This window comes from Lycorma delicatula, chromosome 9, assembly GCF_047948215.1.
Source record: "Lycorma delicatula isolate Av1 chromosome 9, ASM4794821v1, whole genome shotgun sequence".
Taxonomy (NCBI): Eukaryota; Metazoa; Arthropoda; class Insecta; order Hemiptera; family Fulgoridae; genus Lycorma; species Lycorma delicatula.
The window spans coordinates 38,336,362-38,359,981 of NC_134463.1; the positions used below are offsets into that span (position 1 = coordinate 38,336,362).

The following is a 23,620-nucleotide window of genomic DNA, read 5'->3' on the forward strand; positions in this document are numbered from 1 at the left end:
ATTCCACCCAAAGGAGTGTCTGGTTACTCTAATGAGCCTTCCCACCAACCGGCTTTATATCCGGCATGGTAAGTCGGCTCGCCGGTCAGCTCTTTTGAGGAGTCTTTATTGTGCCCTTTCTTGACGCCGTGTCCGGACATATCTGCCCAAAACACAGCGTCGGGTCTTTTCTCTTTTACTGAGCCTACCATCCCCTAAAGTCCCCAGAGAATCATAGGCACTGGCACACCTGGACACGCCAGCCCTCACCTCTGGAGCTGTCCTCCCGTTCCTATACTAATAGCCCTGGCGCCGCTCTTGTTGATTTTTACTCCTGATTACCTCCGTGGCATATGTGTGGGCTCTCCTCCAATGTTCCTCGCTTTGTAACATGTAGTTCACTAGGGTATCTGGTGTACACTGTGCGATACCCTCCCTATTCCGTTGTATGTTTCACTTTCGGCATTTGAAGACTGTATGTTCAACTGAGGACTCGTCTTCGCAAAACATACATGACGGTGACGCGCGTCTGCCTATGCTATGCAGGTAATCTTGAAAATTACCATGCCCCGTTAATATCTGCACTATGTAGAAGTTTACTTCGCCAAACTTCCTACCGTTTCACGCGTCTAGGTCATGTATACTTCGGTTGGTCCATTGTGCCACCCCTCTTGCGCGCCACCTGTTCTTCCATTCGGTCACCATACGTTCACTAGCGTCTCTCCTGCTCGAGCCATGAGCTATATGCAGCCTTTCTCCCACTTGAAGGTCGACTGGCGGAACTGACACGAGAACACAGAGAGCCTCGTACGATACCGTGTAGTAGGCGGAAACTACTCCTATTAGGGCTCTCCTGTGTACGCTGTTAACTCTAGTCAAATTTCTTTTTATGCGTAAGGATGTCCTCCACACCGGTGCTGCATATAAGATTGACGATGTTATTGTTGACACTAGCAATTTCCTCTTCGACGCCCTTGGCGCACTTTGCGACGTTAGTAAAGTCTGCTTTAGTCAATGCTTTTACCATGCCGTCAGCATTCTTGCAACAGTTGATGATGTGGCTAGTAAATTTGCCGTTCTTATCCAGTAACATCGCTAGATATTTTATGGGGCTTGTCTCACGAATTGGTTGGTCTCCTAATACTAGATTTATCGGTCGAATTTGGTTGAACATTCCTGAAAGTTGATTGAACCCCAACTTTGGTGGTTGGGGTTCAATTAATCTCACGTCTCAGGAATGGTCAACCTGACTCTGTACAAGACTACACCTCATTTACATGTCATACATGTCATCCTAATCTCATAATGCAGTGGGGCCATGCTTTTTTGTTCTCTAGTTGAGCAGATTATAACGCACACATTAGGAATAATAAAAATATATAACTTTAAAAATTCCAGCTTTAATAATAATAATAATAATAATAATAATGCATAAATCGGTTAAGAGGTTTTGTTCTTTTTTGAGTCTGAAACATACCAGGTGCAAATTGAATTGGGGAAAGTTGCAATGGAACTTAAATAGTTAAATAAAAGTGCATTGAGATCTGAATAAACCCTTCGAATATAATCATTCAGTAAAGAATTTTGTATTATTTTTATCCATTCAAGCCTAATGACCCCACCGTATTGTAAAATCACCTATTGTATCTGATATTGTAGTATACATTCTTTTTCATCTTTGTACTAAGTTCCTTCTCTTTTCTTTTTTATTCATTTAACCATGTTCGTTAAACAGTTTATGTAGTATCAAAGAACGTTTATTTACTACAGTCAGTGTAAAAACATTGATGTGGACGCCACATGACTTCCTCGTACACCTCCTACATACACACATTCTTTTTAAATGAAAATTACATAAAATTTTATTTCATTTCTGATATTTTTTTATATTTTATATTACTGAATTATTATTTATTGTAAAAGTTTTTTTTTTACAATACGTTAATAATTATTAATAAATCAATATATTTAAATTTTTAAAAAAAGTTAAAAAAAATATATGTATATGAAGTCGGATTCGAAACGATGTGCCTTCCCCTTCTAAGATCCAAATATATCATTAATTAAAATTTCATTTGGCTATAACTCTGGAACCAATGTAAATAAGTGTCATTTATGATATATCGTTGAAAAGCTCTCAATGAAAGCTTATTACTGCAGTTAAGAAAAAGTTCAAATTCAATTTTATTTTTGATTTTGGGTTTTTTTAGGCATTTTTGGTCTAGTTGATTGTAATCAAAAGGGGAGGTGCACGACTACATGTTACAACAGTCCTAAATCTAAAATTTTAATATCCTACGGCTAATCGTTTTAGAGTTATGCGAGATACTTACGTACGTACAGACTTCAGATAGAAACGTCAGTCAAAATGGATTCAGGGATGGTCAAAATGGATATTTCCGTTGAAATCTGAAATTTTTCGCGATCACAATACTTCCTTTACGAAGTAAAGGAAGTAAAAGGTATAGAAAATAAAAATCAACAATCACAATTACAAGATAATTGTTAGTTTCAAGTTATTTCATTCAGATGATGGTGTGGTATTAGAATTGATTTATATCACCAGAGTTGCTGGAATGGACTTATGAAATAATTTACTCTGACGATGAAAAAAAATTGGATTAGGGGATTTTTTTTCCAGTTTATTTAAAATTTTTAAACTCTTCCCTTACGGGAGTCAGGTTCAGGTATCGAGAAAAGATGTGATGTGCGATGGTGTAAGGCGTACATTTTTTTTGACTTGTCCTTCACCTTCAAGCGCTTCCAGTTTCCATTTAAAGTTGCTTTTTCTATGACAATAAATAAGTCACAAGGGCAGACGCTTTAAGTGGCTGATCTCTACTTGTTGAGTCAATGCTTCTCCCATGGTCAACTGTATGCGGCTAGCTCCAGAGTCTCCTGTGGCAATGATCAATGTATTCGTGGTGTTTGTCGGGTAACGCTAAGAAGCGTACAAGATATATTATTACCCATACGAAGGACGGATAACTGACTATAACGACGATTTTTAAGGTGAGGGCGGACTTTTATGAAACTCGCATACTTCAAATCACTCAAAATTTCGTGTCCTGTACTGACCAAACTGTTTCTCTAAAGAAATTGCTATACACTGATAATTTTCAAAAATTGAACTGGCTTTAATTGTTATTTATCAGTACTATTCTCATTAGCATGAAGATAAAGAACACAGCAGGGTCCAGGGTCAACTGACTAGACGGGAAGAGCGAGCGAAGCGAGCCCTGACCATTTACAAATAAATATATTGCTGTCATTGTGAACTGATTTCATTCCTTATACGAATGGCTTACAATATTACTTATTACGAACAGTGAGTTTTATTTTATAATCTACATAGCTGTTTCAGCAACTTATACACCTTTAAAGATTTATCGATTTAAATGTACAAAGAATGATCTAGCATTATGCTGTTAAGTTAAATCGTATTTTATCAAGTGAAATACTTAAAAGTCACAGTTGGAGGCAATTGTTAATAATATTAAATAGATTGTATCACCCTATTACATAAAGATTAGAATTATAAAAACAAAAACCTATTCATGAAACAAAAATTGCATTATTAGTAAACAATGCCTATTCAATTTATATTTTCATTATTTTCTACCTCATAGTATTGTAACAATATTACGACAGTGTCAATTATTTTTGGCCATATATAGTTAGAATTGCCTTCTTTTAGACACATTATGAGTAATACAACAGTTCGAGAGAGGGTATATATATATATATATACTATTAAAACTACTCAATATAACAGTATACATTTGATGAATGAAAATGGATGTATTTTTCCACTCCCAATTGTTGATGTATAAAATTCCCTGCTTTCCATATGAACACATTTATTTATGATTTTACAATATACCATTTTTTTAATTCTGTCTTTATGGCAAGACGCGTGTAAAGGACGTAATAAACTAGAGGTTTTAGGCAGTTATTTTTCTGTTCTAAATACATCCAGTTTTCCTTCGTTGAAAATACTAAAATTGTCTCTTGCAGAGCAAAATACCAACCTACATTTCGATTGGTTTGGAATACTAATATCCAGCAGAATTTTCAGATGATTACAATGCCAATGAGAAATTTAGTGCTAATTGGCATCTTACAGCAGCTCACCGACAACTTATACTGTTATGGCACCTGATATCATAAATTTTGGGGGGAAGGCTAAAGAGTTTATAAGATTTATTTTCGATAATTCCGAACGCTTTACAATTCCAAGAGGACCTTCCTTTAGAAAAAGTAGGCCTGTTTTTTATAGGTTTATTAGTTTTCGGAGAAGTTATTTTCTGTTAAAACTGTAGAACGGTATCTCTAGTAACCTTTTAGAAGATTATATATACTTCAAAATTGCTGAGAAAAACAGAATTTTATAGGTTTCATGAATAACTTCATTATATTATCCGTAAACAAATAAAATATCATAATAAATTGTAGGGAATTTAATTAAAGGAAAATAAATAACTTTAACTGAGACTGAAGAAGTGTTTAAGAGATTTGACTTAGATTAAAAATAAAAAGACCAAAATATGAAAATATATTGCATTATAATTAAAATGTATTGAAATGGTAATTTCATTAGCATTCAATATACGGGAATGTTGGTCTAAAATTTATTAAATTTTCTACAAATTTTATTGTAAAATTGAATTTTTTTCGGACGATTTAACAAACTTATTGCACATCAAGCCTAAAAAATTGTCTTTTGCGACACCAATTTTCTGTTTTTTATAATAATTTTCTCAAAAATAATTAAAGATACACAGTTCTATGATCTGTTATAATCAATTTTTTAGGTCAAATATTCAATAAAACCATTAAATTTACCGTATTTAATTCACCAGATATTTATATATTTAATTAATTTAACTTCAAATAATTTCAGTGTGGCTTCATTTTACCCTCGGAGCAGAAATTAAGGAAAAGTTTTCCCCAACTAAAATTTGAAAACCAAGTGTTTCTGGACCGAAAAAATTCCTAAAATTCTTTTTTGTGACTCCTTATATATTGAGTGATTTAGGAGGAAATAGAAATAAGTTGGGAACCGATTCTAGAGTTTTAAATAAGAAAAAAGGTTTATACAAACATATGTCCGAAAACACTTTGTTACAGCTAGCGAAAGATTTCGCTCGGATTTCGGTTCCTCCGGTGAAGTGAGGTCATACTAAAACTTTATAGGCGTTATATAAGAGCTAATCTTAATGATTTCCTTTTTTTGTTTTTGACCTGTAAAACCGAATAAAATAGGCCCCTAAACTGCATCTCACCTAATTTTCCGACGTAAAACAGAAAAATTCAGTAACGAAAAACATGTTTCTTTTTTTACGTGTGTTTTTATTAATAAAATTTGAAATTTTTTGATAAACTTTAGTAAGCAATTTTCTCAGAAGTAAATTCTGTACAAGTTTGATAACAGAATTTACGCATTTACTAGTCATTTAACAAAGTTATTGTATTTCACACCTATAAAACATGTTTCCCGTTACTGAATTTTTCTGTTTTACGTTGAATATCATGTAGACTACGGAAGATACAATTCTGAAACTTGTTTTATTCGATTTTTCAGGTTAAAAACGTACAATAACTTTGTTAAATGGATAACAAACACGTAAATTTTTTAAACAAAACTTGTAGAAAATTTTATTATAAACAAAATGATGTAAAACACGTTGAATAAAACAAAATAACGGTAGAAAAGTTGTATTCTATTTAGAAACAGTACACTAGAACAAGCGTTATATGTACCAGTTTATAACAAATGTTCAAAAATGAGCTCGCCATTTTCAACACATTTCTTGGCTCGCTTCTGTACTGCTTTTGTTGATCTTTTTAGTTCTTCAGGGCTGTCCTTAAGTTGCTCAGCCGCATCTATAATGCGGACAATTAATTTCTCACGTATTTTTGTTTCGTATAGAATATTTTACATCCATCCCCAGATTCAAAAATTTAAAGGTGGTACATCAGGCGATTTTGGTGGCCAGGAATTATGCTCATTGCGTAAGTTGTTGACTCCAACTCAATTGAAATTTGCCTCGTCGGTAAAAAAAAAAATTAAATGACTTGTAGAATTGTCGATTTGTATTCCACCAGTTACAGAACTTTAAGACAGAACTTTACAGTTACAGAACTTTAAGTTACAGAACAGTTAAGCGAAGCGGACTGTCTTCTGGGTGGAGATGTTGAACCGGCTGTTTTTATGATAAGGATATAATTTGTTTTGTTTAACTGTCTTCCAAACTTTCGAATGCGAAACTCCAATCCGCTTAGAGAGATATCGTTTACTGACGCCTGGACTCCGCTGATCTGCATCGCTAATAATTGCATCAATAACAACGTACCATACTCCCGTATTCTTCTGTTGTAAATAAGTACGACATTACTTCAATGGCAGACCAATCACATTAAAATTCTAAATAAAACAATATTAAAATATAAAAAATATTTTTATTTTTAATAAAATATATTTTGTTTAATAATTTCAAAATAAAATTCGAATTTGTCTACCCTTTTTTTGTTTTACTCAACTTATCTTACACAAAAAAAAAGCGGATTTTTACACTAATTTATTGGTTTGCCCTCCAGATTTCTCAAAAATTACTGCAGATACCGTTCTGGGACCTATTTTATTCATTTTTCTAGGTCAACAATTTTTTTAATAAATCACTAATTATGCTCCTTATTAACGTTCTAAAATATACAATACGAATACATTTCACGAGGTAGCTGAAATCTGAACAAAATCTTTGATTAGCCGTAACTCTCAAACGAAGTATTTTAGCACATATGTTTATACGAACATTTTCCACTATTTTCATGAGTAGAGATAGGTTATGAAGTCTCGGGAGAACTTCATGATGCACACACACACACACACACACACACACACACACACACACACACATTAGTAAAATGATTAAAGAAATGTTTTAATTTTTTTATTAAAATAAAGAATTGTATATTTATATATATTACTTATAAACTAAACATTTAATTCACTCGTATTTCCTGACTGATTAAAATTCTTGTAATACACAATGAAATCGGGAATTCAGAAATATTCTGATATAGCCTATAGGAATATGCTAACTCATTTATTCATTCAATGGTTAGAAAAAAACAGATTTTTATTTCATTGGTTACATATTAATGTACTTATATAACAAAATACATATATATATATATATATATATATATAATGTCTTATTTTTAAATCCGTTATTGGTTTTCAAATCACATAGATGGAAACGTTTTACGTGATGTGTTCTTCAAACTCTCTTTAGACGTAACTGATGTGATATCTGTTTAAAGCTTTTGCTTTATAAGGTCATTAACCTAATAAATATTCTTTCATTGTATTTATAAGAACGCTATGCCTATAAATATTATATGATTATCCTAAAATTTTATTTTTTCATATTTTAAAACACCAAATAAACATTTTGTAGGTTCAATAAAATAATGAACATTTTTTTATTATTATTATTTTTAACAATTTAACTTTTTGGCGTCGCAGTAATTTGTTAACTGAAGTATTGGTTATCAGTTTTTTAACGAGTTCTAAAACAGTGTTATTAATTGAGCCCTAATCGTGTCCGGGCACTGATAACGACACTTCGTTGTGCGCGAAGGAAAAAAATTATTTTGTGTCATACCTTTGTTTTTCTTTATCTGTCAGTTTTCTTTCTGTCCTTCTTTTTTCTGACACAAGAACATTTTATATTGTAAATTAATCTTTAGAAATTAGTTATCTCTATCGGAGCAATCCTCTTCATTCAAGCCTATCCTTTGGAGATCCTTTTCCATCGGTTTCAGGTGATTTGATTTGCTTTTCATGTTCCACTGCTTATCAAAGAGTTCTCTATTTAATCAGTTTGGATCCATCCTGATCAGATGCCCCAAGAAATTTAACCTTATCGGCGTTTCTAGGTCTTTGGTAGAACTCTTTCTTAAGTCTCAGTCTGTATTCTTCCTGTTACGTTTGGACCAAAGTTTTTTCATCTTTAATTTTATTTTACATTAATTAGAAAATTTATTTATAATTTTTAAATGGGTAATTTATTAAAAAATGATAACAGACCTTTTAAGAAAGTCGAAGTTTTGTGCTAAAGTACACGAAAATACTTATTTCACTGGTTTAATAAAGATGAATATTTTTAATATTTTATAAATAATAGTTTATTGATTTTAGCAGATGTTACTTCATTCATAATATAAGCATTTGAAGATAAGTTTATAATTTTAATTACTAAATATCGATCTACATTATTAGTGTTTAACATATAATCTGATAGCCCTTTTTTTTATTTTGAAACTGGCTATTTGATACGATTTTTTATGATTTTTAATTTTTACTTCCTTGCACGAAGTAAAGGAAGTATTGTGATCGCGAAAAATTTCGGTTTTCAGATTTCAACGAAAACATCCATTTTGACCATCCCTGAATCCATTTTGACTAGTTTCGACGTGACGTCTGTGCGTACGTATGTATCGCGCATAACTCAAAAATGATTAGCCGTAGGATGTTAAAATTTAGGACTGTAGTAACATTTAATTGTGCACCTCCCATTTTTATTGCAATCGACTGGACCAACGTTTTAAAAAAAGTCCAAAATCCAAAGGTTTTGGATTTTGGAGTTTTTCTTAATTGCAGTAATAAGCTCTCAATGACAGCTTTTCAACGAAATATCACAGGCGGTACTTATTTTCATTAGTTCCAGAGCTATAGCCAAATAAAATTTTAATTAATGAAATATTTAGACTTTACAAGAGGAAGGCATATCGGTTCGATCCTACTACAACTCCTTTTTTTAACTTTTTTTTAATTTAAATATATTAATTTCACCACCATATAATTTGGATAATTAACCTCTGATTGTAAAAAAAGTTTTTCAGTAAATAATAATATTCAATAATAACAATAAAAATAAAAAATAATTGGAAAATTTTAGAAGTTATTAATGAGATAAAATTTATGTACTTTTCATTTTAAAAAAATGTATATAAGTAATTTAATAGACGTACAAGGAAGTCATATGATATCCACATCAGATTTTTTAATGATCAATTACAAATAATTTGTGATAAAATGTTGGACGAGAAAAACGCTACTGAAAATTTTTAATTTGATTTAACTGGGGTTAAAGAATAACAAAAACGATTCAATATGTTATAATTTCAATATTTATATTAGTGGAAGAAATTAGTTTAATTAATATTTAGTATATTTTATAAATTCAATTTTTTTATAAGTTATCAAATACAAAATTTTTGTATAAGGTTGTTTAATTGAATTATTTTTGACAATATGTTAAAAGACAACGCCCAAAGAGATTCTGGCGCTGTCAATTCCTCGTACTCACACGCATTTGCTTACACTTACTACCGCGCGCTTTGAATTTATTCTCCTGCATACAAGGATAAACATAATGAAAACTTATTGTTTATTTAGTTCTTCTATTTTGTTTTATTTTTTTATTATTATATACTTTTTGTCCTCAATGATATTCATATCACCTTTTGGCCTTAAGTACATACATCCGGTGGCAGTTGTTGCAATTGTAATTTGTAATTCGCTTGGTTATTTATTCGATGCGAGGTTAGTTAACTGGTGCGCATGCGCTGTTTCATTATGACGTCATATTCAGCTTCCAAAGATTGGTGGGGAAAGAATCTGACGACAGTCATTCTCTGTATTTCTTGCCGTTCGATTCACGCTGTTGTAATCATAAAATTTATCTTGACCATACCTCCCTCCTATTCGGTTCATTAAATTTTATCAAGATGGGCGTTAGTGATAAACAATTTTTTTTTTCAAAAGAAATGTGTGATTCTTAAATAAGTTTTAAATTTGTGTATTTTTGTTTAAGAATTATAATTCAATCATTTTTTTTTAATATTGTTAAAAATGTATTTTATTAAGTGAGTGTATTATTTATGTTTTTGTGTTTAATAATATTATAAAAGAAATTTATACGAAACATAAATTTTTATTTTAAAAAATGGGATTTTGTCGTCTTGAAAGGCGTGTCAAAAAAGGTTTGATAATATTAAAATCATTTGTTTTTTTACAGTTTGTTTGAGAATAACATAACAAAAAAAAGTTTTAAAAATTATTTTTTTTGTTGAAACTAATATTGCACCTTTTTTTAAACTAATTATTGTTATTATTATGATTGTATAGGTTAAAATAACTTATTATTTCTGCATTAGTAATCTATTTTATTTTTTTATTTTAAATTAAACCTTCATAAAATGCGTAATAATTTGTTCTTTTATCTTATTGAAATAATAATTCTTTGTAGTGTTAACTAAGGCAATATTTAAATCTTATGAAATATTCAGTGAAACCAGAACAGAGTATATATACAACGTTTCTTCGAATCAAAATTTAAAACCTTTACTTCGTACTTAAATTTTTTTAAATTTATCTTTAATTAGTTAACTGTGAAATATAAACCGTTTTCCCTTAATTTACATTATTAAATTAATTTTAAAGATGCAAACATATTTTATCTTTTCTTTTTTAAACAATGGTTATAAATTTCCCAGAAGATAAACAATTTTAGTTTTTATTATCAGCGAAGAGAATCGGTTAAGATTACCTTATTAAACTGCAAATGCTTTAAAAAAATTATTTTGAAAATTTTCTGGAATAAAGTACTTAAATTTATTTATTATTTAATATTACACACTTACACAAACATACACGCATTTACAAAAAAAAAAATGTGCCAACGAAATAGAAGGTCACTTAAATGAAATAAAATACTCTTAATTACGAGACATTATATTTAACTGGTCATACTCGACTTACATCGTCTTTATACAGGCTTCTGAAGTTGTATCAACTAAAAAATAAGAAAAATTACTTCTCTTTTTTTTTCATTAAAGGTATTTCTTTTAATAAGTGTTCCTTTTCCAGCAGAATTTTTACATCCTATAAAATTACTTTGAAAGCAAAAACGTTTGTTGTAATTATTTATCTTAAGCGAAATAGTTGAGACCTAATAAAATCAAATCTAAATATAGTCTTAAACCTAATATTTTTGAGTTAATATCTTTATGTTTTGTTTATTTGATTGATAAGGAGTTTTAATCTTGGAAATTAAGTTTATTATGGAAGAAAATTGACCCCTTAGATTTCAAATCCTAATTCATTTCACTAAATTATCATTAATATTATTTTTTTTATAAAACTTTATTCTTGATTATTTTATGTTAACATTTTAGGAAAGAAAAAATAAAGGTAATTTACAACAAAAATTATTGTAATCAGTAGTTTTAGTATAATTAATAACTTAAAAGTTGCGAGATAAGATAATAAAGTTATTTATATTATTAAAATTAAATCTATTACGTTAGTTTGTTAAAGATCCGTATATTTGATAAATATATTCTACAAATGTTTGTAGGTTATAAATAAAATACAAATCTAAATTCTTTAGAGTAATAATAATAATATACTAAATTTTCCAGGAAATAGTGAAAAAACTGATACAGAGGAAAAGTTAATTTTTCATCCTTTATTCTATGCGAACAGAAATTTATATTTTCAGACCGAATTGAAATCTATTAATAATATACTTATATAAATAAGTTGATTTTATGTTTTACAATTTAAAAATAATAGTAATACCTAAATTTTAATATCTCGGTAGTTATTCTTCTTTCGTTATTACAGGTAAAATTTCATTTCCTTCTCCTTTATTTTTTCATTATTTTACAGTACTCTTTCATTATTCTACTATGCATTTTTCCTTTCCACGGACCACTTTGTTCCATTTTTCTAATCCTTCGTAATTTGGAATCCTTCTATTTTTCCCACTTTCCTACGAAACACATATTTTTATGTTGTTTCACCCTCTTTTATATTTTTTCTTTCTAGATGTTTTGATTTCTTGGATCCAGCTTGTTGTTTACTTCTTTTCCCAAAGGTAATTGAAAATCTGTTTCGTTAACCTGCTGCCATCATTCATTCTATATTGTAAGTGCCCAAAGAAAATCAATCTTCTTTTTTAATACTTCCTATTTTCTAGCCTTCATTAGTTTTTATTGGACCCAATATTTTCCTAATAATTCTAATCTATAATTAAGTGATAAGCATTTACAAGCATATAAACGTTCAGTTTTTATTTCAGTGATATTGCATTATTTTTTTTATAGATATACTTAGTCAGACCATACGTTTTTTACATTCTATGAATCCTATCAACTACGACGGATTTCTCTAATCCATTTTCTTTGATTGTCTCTCCTAGATATTTAAATCTATTAACCTTTTTCTTTTGTGACCGATATTTTTTAACAAAAATATTGGTGCACTTTTAATGTTAGATATGAATTTAGTTTTTTCTACAGAAATGCTTAAACCTCTTTTATTAGCTATTTATTCTAAAAGATTAATTTATGTTGCCGCGTCTGTTAGGTTTTCGGAAAGTGATGGCAAAATCATTTGCAAATTACTAATAATAATAATAATCGATAATTATTATTTTTATTTAATTAATGTAATATCAAAAAATATTAAGCATTTTTTTTACGAAATAAATAACACTTTATTTGTTCAATTATGATTTTTAACAAATGAAATATTCAGAAATCTATATTTTCCATAGAAAATTTTAAAGAGATATTTTTGAATCAATATAAGATTCCAAAAGTAAAAATAAAATATTAAAAAATAAATTAAAATCGACAAAAAGAAAACAGAATAAACATATTGACCTTGATCCTGAAATGTAATAAATTTAATAAAAATCCATCTAATAAATTAATAACAAATATATAACAATAATTACTGTCAAAATACATCTCTCAATCTTCATTGACAGTTACTTCAATTATCCATAAATGTTTTAAATCTAACTACAAATATCTCAAAATAATCTTTATAGTGATAGTTTATTTTAGTTCCCGTCTAAAGCCGTTACTAGCTGATTGTATCTTCTTTCCCCCAACTACGTTCCTAGCTCTCTTTTTCTACGCCCCTATTCTTCAAACATCCACAAAGGGAGAAGGAATCTATTAATATCTGCTAAAGGGTCTTCTTTTAATCCAACAGTGTTTACCTAAACGCTGTTATGACAGGTATACAGTGTACCTACATTAGATTCTTCATCATAATAATTGTATATAGATTTGTTTTTCTAATTTATAGCAAATATGATATAATAGATTTATAACTCTACATCATATTTCGGATATAATACGCAGTACTTTAACGAGGAAATTGGTAAGATGAAATAAATGATAATCGAAAAAATGCAAGAACTTTCCTGAAAATCGAACTCGAATCAGTGACCTATTCTCTAATTGACCGGCCAGTTATGAAATCCTGTTGAGTTATTATTTTCTTTATTTAACAGTTTTTCCGGATGTGTACGTTGTAATCCGTTCAACTAGTAAATAATAAGCAACTCTCCAACCGAATGAGTTGAGGATAATATGTATGATATGCAAATGAGGTTTCTTGTACAGACTCAAGGCCGACATTCATGAGAAGTGTCGTTAATTGAACCGTAACCTCTAAAGTACACCGTTATCCACTGTCTAGTATTGAAATCCGTATAAAATCAATTAACCTTTATTAGAACCTTCGGCTGCGAAAATCAGCTGTTAAACAACTGATTTGCGATGACAAGTTAATCACTAGACCAGCTTGGCGCCTATTTGATTTATTTAAATATATGTTTAATAGAAATTATATAAACAAATAAATACTTTTAATGTAACAATAAAAAAAAGCGGGCCTACGGCTCGTCGCGAAAATGTTACATGGTTTGTATTTAATTACACATGATTTTGTTAAATGTTTTTGCCAATTGTAACTAAATAACGTTCATGAATTTAGCAACAACAAAAACTTTTACAACGAAAAGCTTAAAAATCTTGAATAATTTTAGTTTTTTCTTGAATTGTGTTTTTTTTTAACAGCTCTAACCCCCCATTTTTTTTATTTTTTATCCCCAAAACACAAATATGATTCTAGATGAATCGTTCATGCGCTTCATTCAAAATGTAAGTTGTGAGCCTCGCAACCTCCGGACCGGGCATGCAGTTAAGTAAAACTCAGTCCAGGGGAGTGTCCTTTACTCTAAGGGGCCTGCCCACCTACCGGCAGTAAGTCCGGCATGGCAGGTCAGGCCCCCGGCTGGATCTTTTCATTTTTTATTAGCCACCTAATGGGGGTACTCCATTACTGGATTCCCCCAACCGGTATCGGGTCTTTTCGTTTGTATCCCCTAACTTCGTCTCCGTTGGAGTCCTCAATCGATCATCAGGAATCAATCGACCAGGAATGGTCGACCTGAGACTGTACAACACTTTATTTACACTCATATATATCTTCCTCAATCATTCTCTGAAGTAATACCTTACGGTGATTCTGGAGACTAAACAAGGAAAAGAAATTGTGAGCGCATACTAATACACCATGCTTTTTTTTTGGAGAGATACAAAAGTTATGGACTGCGAATAATTCTTATTAATGATTACGGTTACAAAGAAGAAAGTAATATTTTGTTATATATAAAAAAAAAATACAAGTAATGAGGAAAATTAAAGGAATATGTGATATTTTATTATATATATATATTACATCATAAAATGATTGGGTCTTATAAATTATTCCGTGGAATAATCATAAGATTTGTTATAATTAATATGAATAATAAAAATATGTGGCGTGTTTCATATTGTTACATCATGTAAAGTGTAATTCGTTTTATATCTCATACTTACAATAAGGAAATGAAAACTAATTATCATTTTTTAATTAGTTGATCTTATTTTTTTTTAATTTACTTTAGAAGAATATTTCTAACGGATTAAGAATACTATAAAAATGAAAGAGAAAGAGTAAAACATGGTTATAAAACTAACAGTACGTAATTAAAAAATGAATAAAGATCAAGAAAAAATTAGAAACACTGAAATCATAATTAGGCCAATATGTGTTTAATATTACAGTCAAAAATTTACATTCAATTTTTCAATAAATGAATTATCATCTTTCTAGAATCAAGAAATAATCCAGAAACATTCTGTCAAACTTCTCATAACTAATCTACCAAAATTTATCACTTAGGAGTACGATAAATTTGATCTTTTAAATCTACAAACAAGTTATCATAATCGCTAATGTCGAAATCATCAAGTTATTTTCCAAACAATTTATCAAATAATTTCTCTTAAAAATATTTATACTAATCAAAATATGTTTCCTAAAATACACGACTTTTAAATAATAAATTATAAAATATATTAATTTTAAAATCTTAGTCTAAATTAATAATTAATAAATGTGTAATAATACATAAGCGCTAATCAGTTAATATGGTAATATTTATTGATTGATGTTACCCAGGTACAGAGCAATTTAGTAGTTTATATTACTGCCGATCAATTATTTAGATGATGCTACTGAGTTTAGATTCAAATCTATTTAAAATATATATATATATATATATATTTTAATTTATTAAATTACTAAATTTCAAATAAATAGAATATTTTCTTCGAAAGGTCTTCCGTACTAAATTATTGGCTCTTTTCTTTACTACTGAGTACTATTCTAAGAAAGAAATCAATAATTAACTCCGAAAAATTTCATCATTTTCATTTCCTCTCCGGTTTAAGTCAAAGGCCTCTATCTATTCCATCCTCTATCATTTCCTCGCACTTCATCTTGAGCTTCTTCCAACTAGAGCTTAATTAAAGGCTTATTTGGGTATTCAATCATCCTCCATTTTTAAAAAATGTTCAGCTCATTTCCCTCTTTAAGCCAAAATTTTGTCATTAATAGAAACTATATTTAAATCCTTTTTAACATCTTCATTTCTAATTCAATCAAAACTAAACACATCAAAGAAAAGACATCTTGGCAGCCAGGTTTCATAACCGTATAAAAACACCACAGGCGTTTGGAGTTAGTTTTAGGTTCCTTTCTTCTTTATAGGATACTATACTAAGGAACGAACCGATAATTAGCTCGAAAGAACCTTTAAAAGAAAAACTTAAATTAATTTGAAATTCTGTTCCACGAAGTTATATTTTAATTTTAAATGCCAGTGTATAGATATATATGTTTTTTTTTAAATAATATTAATTCAGTCGTCTCTTTAATAAAAGATGGTGCATTGGTTTGCTGTATGTGCTCATATTTTTATTTTGAATTTAGTTCAACCATCTAGCGGAAAAAAATTGAACTAACAACTGTATAATAAATTGTTTTGTATACTTAAACAGTACGTTGTTTACATTAAAATTTATTATACGCGATATCTCTAAAGTAAAGACCGCTGGGAAATCTCTCTCCGTATGGTTGGCGAATATGTGTTGTTCATGCACTAGTAATGTACACACTGCATTGTTGTCTGTAAGTTGTTGTCTTTTGTGATCGGTTTAGCATACTGTTGATTGATTTCATGCCACGTGAAACGACTATAAATGTAGAAGCCTAATGCAAAACTCTACGTAAGTTACGGCACGCCATTCAAAATCGGCGACGTGGGCGCTGACCGACGCCGCGACGGCGTCGTCCTGCTGCAAGATAATTCAAGTCCGACAGGTGATTTGCTGAGAACATTTGGATGGGAAATTTACGATCGCCTACCATATAGTCCAAACTTAGCTCCTGATTACCATTGGTTTGGAAAATTGAAAGGATTTTTGAGTGGTATGCAATTCGCGGGTAACAATGACTTAAACTGCTGTTAATCAGTGGCTAAATGGACTGGCGGCTGATGAATACGACAAGGGAATATTAAAGCTGGTGTATCGCTACGATAAATGTCTTAATTCAAGTGGTGATTATATAGAGAAGTAGTATAAGGTATGTAGTTTAAGAGCAATAAAAAATATTTATAAAGTTTTCAGAATGAAATGGTCTTTACTTTAGAAACAACCTCTCGTACTTATTTTTTACATTTTGTTAAAGAAAACTATTGTAGACATAAGTTTTTTAAATTTAATAAAAATAAACAAGTATAGAATACATGTTAATGTAAACAAACGTACTGTTTATAATACACAATAAAATTTATTATACAATTATTAGTTCAATTTTTTGTATTATTTTTCTTCATTTTGATTTATTTTTGTATTGTAATGTTTTTTTATTTAATTTTTGTTTATAAATATTTAACTAAAATTATATTTATGTTTTGAGGATAAAAAACGAAAACATTGGGGTTACAGCTGTGTTAAAAAATCACACTTAAACATCTTGCATATTATATAAATGCGAAGTTTGTCTGTTTGCAATAGCATCACGCGAGAATCTGCCAGCCGATTGATTTCAAATTTTCAGGATATATTTGTGTTATCCCACGGAAGGTTTTAAGTCACGGATCGTGGCCCTAACCCCCTCGGAAGTGAATCTGTGAATTAAAGATATTCATTAAAGAGAAGAAATAGTTCTTTTACTTCGTTATTATATTTCTATCACCATGACAACAGAGATATAATGAAGTAAAATTATTAATTTTTTTTTCTTTACTGAATATCTGTAAAAAATATTTAATATTCTAACAGCGATGAGGATAACGAATTCGTCGGGGTCCAGGGGGCGAAGCCTCTTGTCTAGAGGGTTGGACGAGCGAAGCGAGTCCTGACCGGCTAGAGATTGATAAAAATTGATTGTTGAACCGTAATTGGATTGACAGTCTGTTGTGCGATCATAGGATATCAATTAATGAAAAAAATATATACCTATTACCTAGATTTTCTTTTATACGTTAGCTAAAAGTACTCGTTCTTTGTACTGGAAGTACTGAATTTTTAAAATTAGATATCTTTTCTTTAATCCCTTAGGGATTAATAATTTTTGTTTATTTTTCTTAAAGATGTCTTTACAAATAAAAATACTAAATTTTACTTTTCTAGCTATTCGATAAATAGAAGGGTTAGTTACGAATGAGTCAGTTCGGATTTTCCAGTTTAAAATGTATGGATCGGTTTGAACCCCTTTACAACCCATTAGGGTTGAGTAGAGAAAAAAAGAACATAACTATCACGTTTCAAGTTTCCTGTGTTTCTAGTCTTTCAGCGTATTTTTTAAACCCCTATTTAATTTAACTAGTTTCTTAAGGGTTGTTAATTAAAATAATTTTTATTTACTCGTATTTTTTCTAAAGGTCACCTTTGGAATAACAGTACCAAATTTCAGTTTTTAAGCTAACTGAGGAATTTTAATAAATAATGATGTATGAATCAATGAGGATTTCCCATAATATATATATATATATATATATATATATATATATATATATATATATTTTACGGCAGAAGTCATATTAATATCTATATTAGTTTTTTCTACACAGATGTATTTCGATTGTATTAATAATCATAATTTAAAAGCAATTATTATAATTACTATTGCTAACTAAAAATTTGATTTTCCTTTGGTTTATCTCAATTTGTTTTACTGTTTAGAATTCGAAAAACTACTTTACTAAAATTATACTAAAGTAAAATCATTTCTTTTCATTATTCGCTATTTAGATTAATGTTTTTTTTTCACTTATTATTTAATTTGTTTATTTATTTTTTTTTAATTTTGTTTAAGTCTTTTAATATTATTACACTGTTAATTGTAATAAATTACTTATTAAATTAATTGTAGACTAAACATGATCAAATAATTAAACTACTGGTACTATTATATAGTTTCTAATTGTGTATTTAACTTTTAAAAGATAATTATTACAATTACTTGTAGAATTTCCTGTTTTTTTTTTCATTATTATTAAACTTCTTTATACGATAAAACTTTTCGCTTCCTGACTATTACATTCTATTACATCCTTATTTTATTAGTTTTTTTTTTTTAAATTTAACATTAAAATTTTCACTTCTATATTCCTAAGGAGTGAAAGTATTGTTTCACTGTAAAGAAAAAAAAATGATTCAGACATTTATCGGTAACTATTATATATGAATTTGACTTAAAACAGGGTTATGTTCAACATCATTAATATTGGCGATTATATATTTAACATCATCAAACCAACGAACCGGTTATAATTTTTTTTTAACTCATTGTGGAATGAAATGTAACTGATGTTATTTTTAATCGTAAAAGTAAAAAGTAAAAGTACTTTGATCTTGAAATTATTGTTAAAGAATTGTTTTTAATTATATTTGTTGAAGTATCTTTACAACTTACTATTCGTATTGTTATTAACTTCATTTCCCTTCCCCCTGCAACCAGTTAATTTCTATTACGGTTAAATATCACAATGAGTCAATTTTTTGGTTACACAATATCTTGAATTTCTCGACATTTTGGATCCTCTTAGTCCCAAAATTAAAAAAAAAAGATAAAACTTGGACGCAGTTCTGAATATATAGATGTTTAACTTATGTAAGTTGGGATAAATTATTATTAATCTCAAGAACAGATGAATTTTATAATCATGAAATTTAATTCAGTGATTTAGTGTTAATGATGTTAAATTGTTATGAAAATCGAATTATGGGGGCTGCAGTAGTTTCACTTTAACCTTTTAATTGGTGTATCGAGTTGGTACAGTTTATGAAAACTTCACCGAAAATCTTTTAAGTATAGTGGTACAAAAATAATTTTTAAATCTCATCTCCCCCAAAACAAAAAAATAACGTTATTTTTTGCTCGGGATAAAAATATGGAATTATTCCTTTCTTTCGAAGGGTGAAAGATATATCCCTCAAACGTAAAGGGATGGGAGAATTAGGCTAAAATTTTCTACCATTAATATTCTTAGTATTTATTGAATAACTCCATTACTATTACTATTATTACTAATAATTATAGAATTATTACATTTTCTAGCGAAAGAGTGTAATTCAACTCGACCGAAAAAGGCGAGGTCGAATTGTCTTAGATTCGGTGAAATATAAGTTACTTGGAAATTTAAAAGAATTATATATATATATATATATATATATATATATATGTGTGTGTGTGTGTGTGTGTGTGTGTGGTTTTTTTTTGTTTTACCTTATTATATTTATATAAACATTCCTCTCCCCCTTTCAAAATGAAAATAATAAAATATTAAAGATTTTAATTGTTCGACATTTTACAATAAAAACAGATTTAATAAGTGGAATTAAATTTTTTTAAAAATGTACATATATATATATAAAATACATACTATTTATATATTTCGGTATCTAATTTGTTATAGAGAGTGATTCACGAAAAATGTAATAAATTTCAGGACATGTTCTACTGGTAAAAATAAACAAGAAGGTTTATTTGAACATAAGTTCTGAAACGCTTTCTTAGAGAGCGTCAGCTGGCAAAATATTTTGCCTTGATAAAAAGATTAAATTTTGTAAAATTAAACCAGACTCTAATTCTTGGGACTCAAATTAAAGGTTGTATTAAATCTGACTTCAAAATTAAAAAAAAAATTGGTCTCAGAATTGTATATTTAGTAGTTTTCGAGAATTATGGGGTAAAAGACAAAACACTGGGGTTCAAAAACACAATATTTAATGTCTGGCATAAGATAACTTTGTTAAATAGGTAATAATATAAACGTTTTAAACAAAACTTGCAGATAATTTGATTTTGAGTAAAACGCCATAATAAAGTTCCCAGAACTAAATAAAAAGGTAAGAATTTCGAAATTTATTAAAAACAAAATAATTTTTCAGGTCGAATTTCAGATTAAACCATTAAATTTACCTCTTAATTATGATCTCAAGAATTACAGCCTGGCTTAATTTTAACAAAAGCGAAGAAATCTAGGCGAAAATTTCGCCAGCCGCTAACGAAGCGTTTCCGAACCTTTTTTTTTTATATGATCTTTATTCTCACCACTAAAACATCTTCTGAGAGTTTACATTCTCGTGAATAATTCTGTATAATTTATAATATAATTTTATAACAGTTTTTAACTCCTATTAAATGGGGAAGATCTGTCTTAATTCCTTGTATCTCAATAGAAAGTGTACTTTAATTTATTTATTTACACTATCTGGTCTAATCTTTCTTATAGATGTGTGATTCATGTAAAGGCATCTCAGATACAAGTGGTATTTATCAAGAATTGTTTTTTTGAAGGTGTTATTCATATCCTTTAAAGATATTAAATTATTATTACTCAGAACAGGTTCTGTAGTGAACAAAGAGTCATTTGTAGAACCGAATATTCTTTGCATTTCGTTAGGTTTAGCGTTCTAATACTCAACGATTTATTTACTGAAGAAGCTTAATAACTCACGAAGAAAAAAAATGGGAAAAGACTTCACTCATCAATCTAGTAAGCCTGATGTAAGCTTAACTTAAGAGAATGGTTATGAAAATTTTAGGAGTAACTTGTATCTGATGGCAGGTCGTTTTTTTTTTGTGGCACCTAAATTATATGCAACTCTTTTGGATTAAGTGTTTTTCATTTGTTAAAGAAATGGATAAATAAGAAAAAATTAAGATCAAAAGGTTAACAGTAATTTTCATAATTATCATCGGGAAAGATCTAATTTTAAACTCTTTTTAATGCTGAAAACATTTAGTGACCGCTCCTAGTTATTTTTATTTTTTTTAATGCTTCATTTTAATGGCTTGAAATGTAATTATTATTATTTTTTTTTGTGATCTAAATGAGGCGTTCCGTTATTAATATAGAAATATTTATCAATTTTATCACATCGTAAGTAATAAATATTTTAATTTTTCTTCAGAATATTTTTTTAAAAATTATTATTTGAGGTATTTTTATTTACATTTAAAAATATCTCAAATACATTAGCAAAAAGTTGAAATGTTTGGGATGATTTTTATAACTTTTTTTTTTGTTAAATGAAACATTAAAAATTATCATAAGAGTCGAACTATAAAACTACAGTCCTACCAGACTCACTGTACGAATGGTAGAATATCTACAGTTTTTTCAGAAAAAGAAACAGCAAAAATAAAAAAAAATAATTTAAAGAAAGTTTATGATGATGGAATTTACAGATTGAAAAATAAAAAAGAAATTTATTAATACACAGAAAAAAATAGGGAAATTAATCTGGTAAAGAAGATTACAGTTTTATGGACATTTATGCAGAAGGAACAACCAAAGATTAACAAAACAAGTATTTAATTTCTACATAAACAGTCACAAAGACCAACTTGTTTAAAGAGATAAAAACATCTTTTCACAGATCTTTTTCCTGTTTAGCCTCGAAGAATTACCCTTTAGCTATTACTTTAGAGGATGATATGTGTGAATGATGTGTAGGCTTGTAAAGTCTCAGGTCAGTCATTCCTGAGATGTGTGGTTAATTGAAACCCAACCACCAAAGAACACCGGGATCCACGATCTAGTATTCAAATCCGTATAAAAGTATTTGTTTTTACTAGGATTTGAAATGTATTTAAGCGCATGCAATGACGTATTCAATTATGTGAATCGCATAATTGAGACCACTTTCAACAAGTATTATAACTTACTAATTTTCCCATAAGGTTGCATTACTTTTTGAATACTTTGTACAATGATTAAATTATATAATAAACTGTTAATGTAATCTATATAAATAAAAATGTAAATGTTCGTTTGCTCAAAATCTTAAATTTCCGAAAGGTCACCGATTACTCTGAAATTTTGAAACACAGTTGGATTCGAATACGCGCGTATTTTTATATACCTACTATTTATATACCTAAGATGTCACACCTATGACAGGTAAAAACTGCTTTTTTTTTAAAAAAAGAACCGTTTATCTGTTGGACGTAAAAGCAACACACGCTATGCTAAATATTTTACGATTCCATTCCAGTGTTTCCGATATGTGTGTCTGCTATAGACTAAAAAACTACTGGACCGATTTAGGCGCGGGGAAAAAGGGAGAGAGGGAAAAATTGTAAAAGAGAAAGAGGGAAAAATAGAAAAAGGTAAAAGGAAAGAAGGGGAAAATGTATAAAAGAAAAAAGAAGGAAATGGAAAGGGGAAGGAGAGGGAAATGAGGAAGAAAGAGGGAAAGGAAAGGGAATGTGATAAAAATGAAATTGGTAAAAGGGAAAAATGAAAAAAAGGGTAAAAGGGAAAGGTTAAATTTTGTGAAATTCCGTAATCTTCATTTTGTTAATGTTTTATCAAACTTTCAATTAGGTTCATTTAATCTATATATATACTGAAATCTAGCAATAGCGAAGCATTGCCGGGTCTGCTAGTTATTCATTAAAATAATGACAAAAATTTATATCGAATTTTAATTGTAAATAAATTAATTTTTAAAAAATTACGATGTTACATGTGAACGAAACATTTGATTTTATGTTTTTTTTTTTTTTTGTACGAAGACAATTTATTTTAATATTACATCTTAATAGAGTTACCAACTTACTGGAATATATTTTAATAATATTTTTATCCTGTTAAGTCGTAATATTTGTTATAAATTTTTTATTCTGCGATATAAAAATAGCTAGAATATTGTTGTTACGTGACTATACTCTCTAGAAACTCCAAATAGACAGTTGTTATATCTGTATATACATAAATTTGTAAAATTCTGTTGTGAGTAGTTTATAAAAACGGTTTTCATAAAATGAAATTTTAATTAAATTATTTTTATATAATACGTAAATTGAATTTATTATTACGGTATATTGAAAGTTGATGTTTTTTTAGGAATCTTTTAA

General features: G+C 28.9%; 1 protein-coding gene across 6 annotated transcripts in view; it reads left to right on the forward strand.

Moving 5' to 3' along the window:
- LOC142330581 (uncharacterized) overlaps window positions 1-23,620 on the forward strand; it is a 325,414-nt gene that overhangs the window by 155,995 nt on the left and 145,799 nt on the right. The window contains exon 1 of one of the 6 annotated variants that reach the window (XM_075375965.1): window positions 9,698-10,032. The exons of the other annotated variants lie outside the window; for them this stretch is intronic. Within the exon in view, the coding sequence (XP_075232080.1) occupies window positions 9,996-10,032 (37 nt within the window). The 5' untranslated portion in view covers window positions 9,698-9,995. Of the gene's footprint in view, window positions 1-9,697; window positions 10,033-23,620 lie in introns of those variants that run through there. 6 annotated transcript variants of the gene reach the window in all.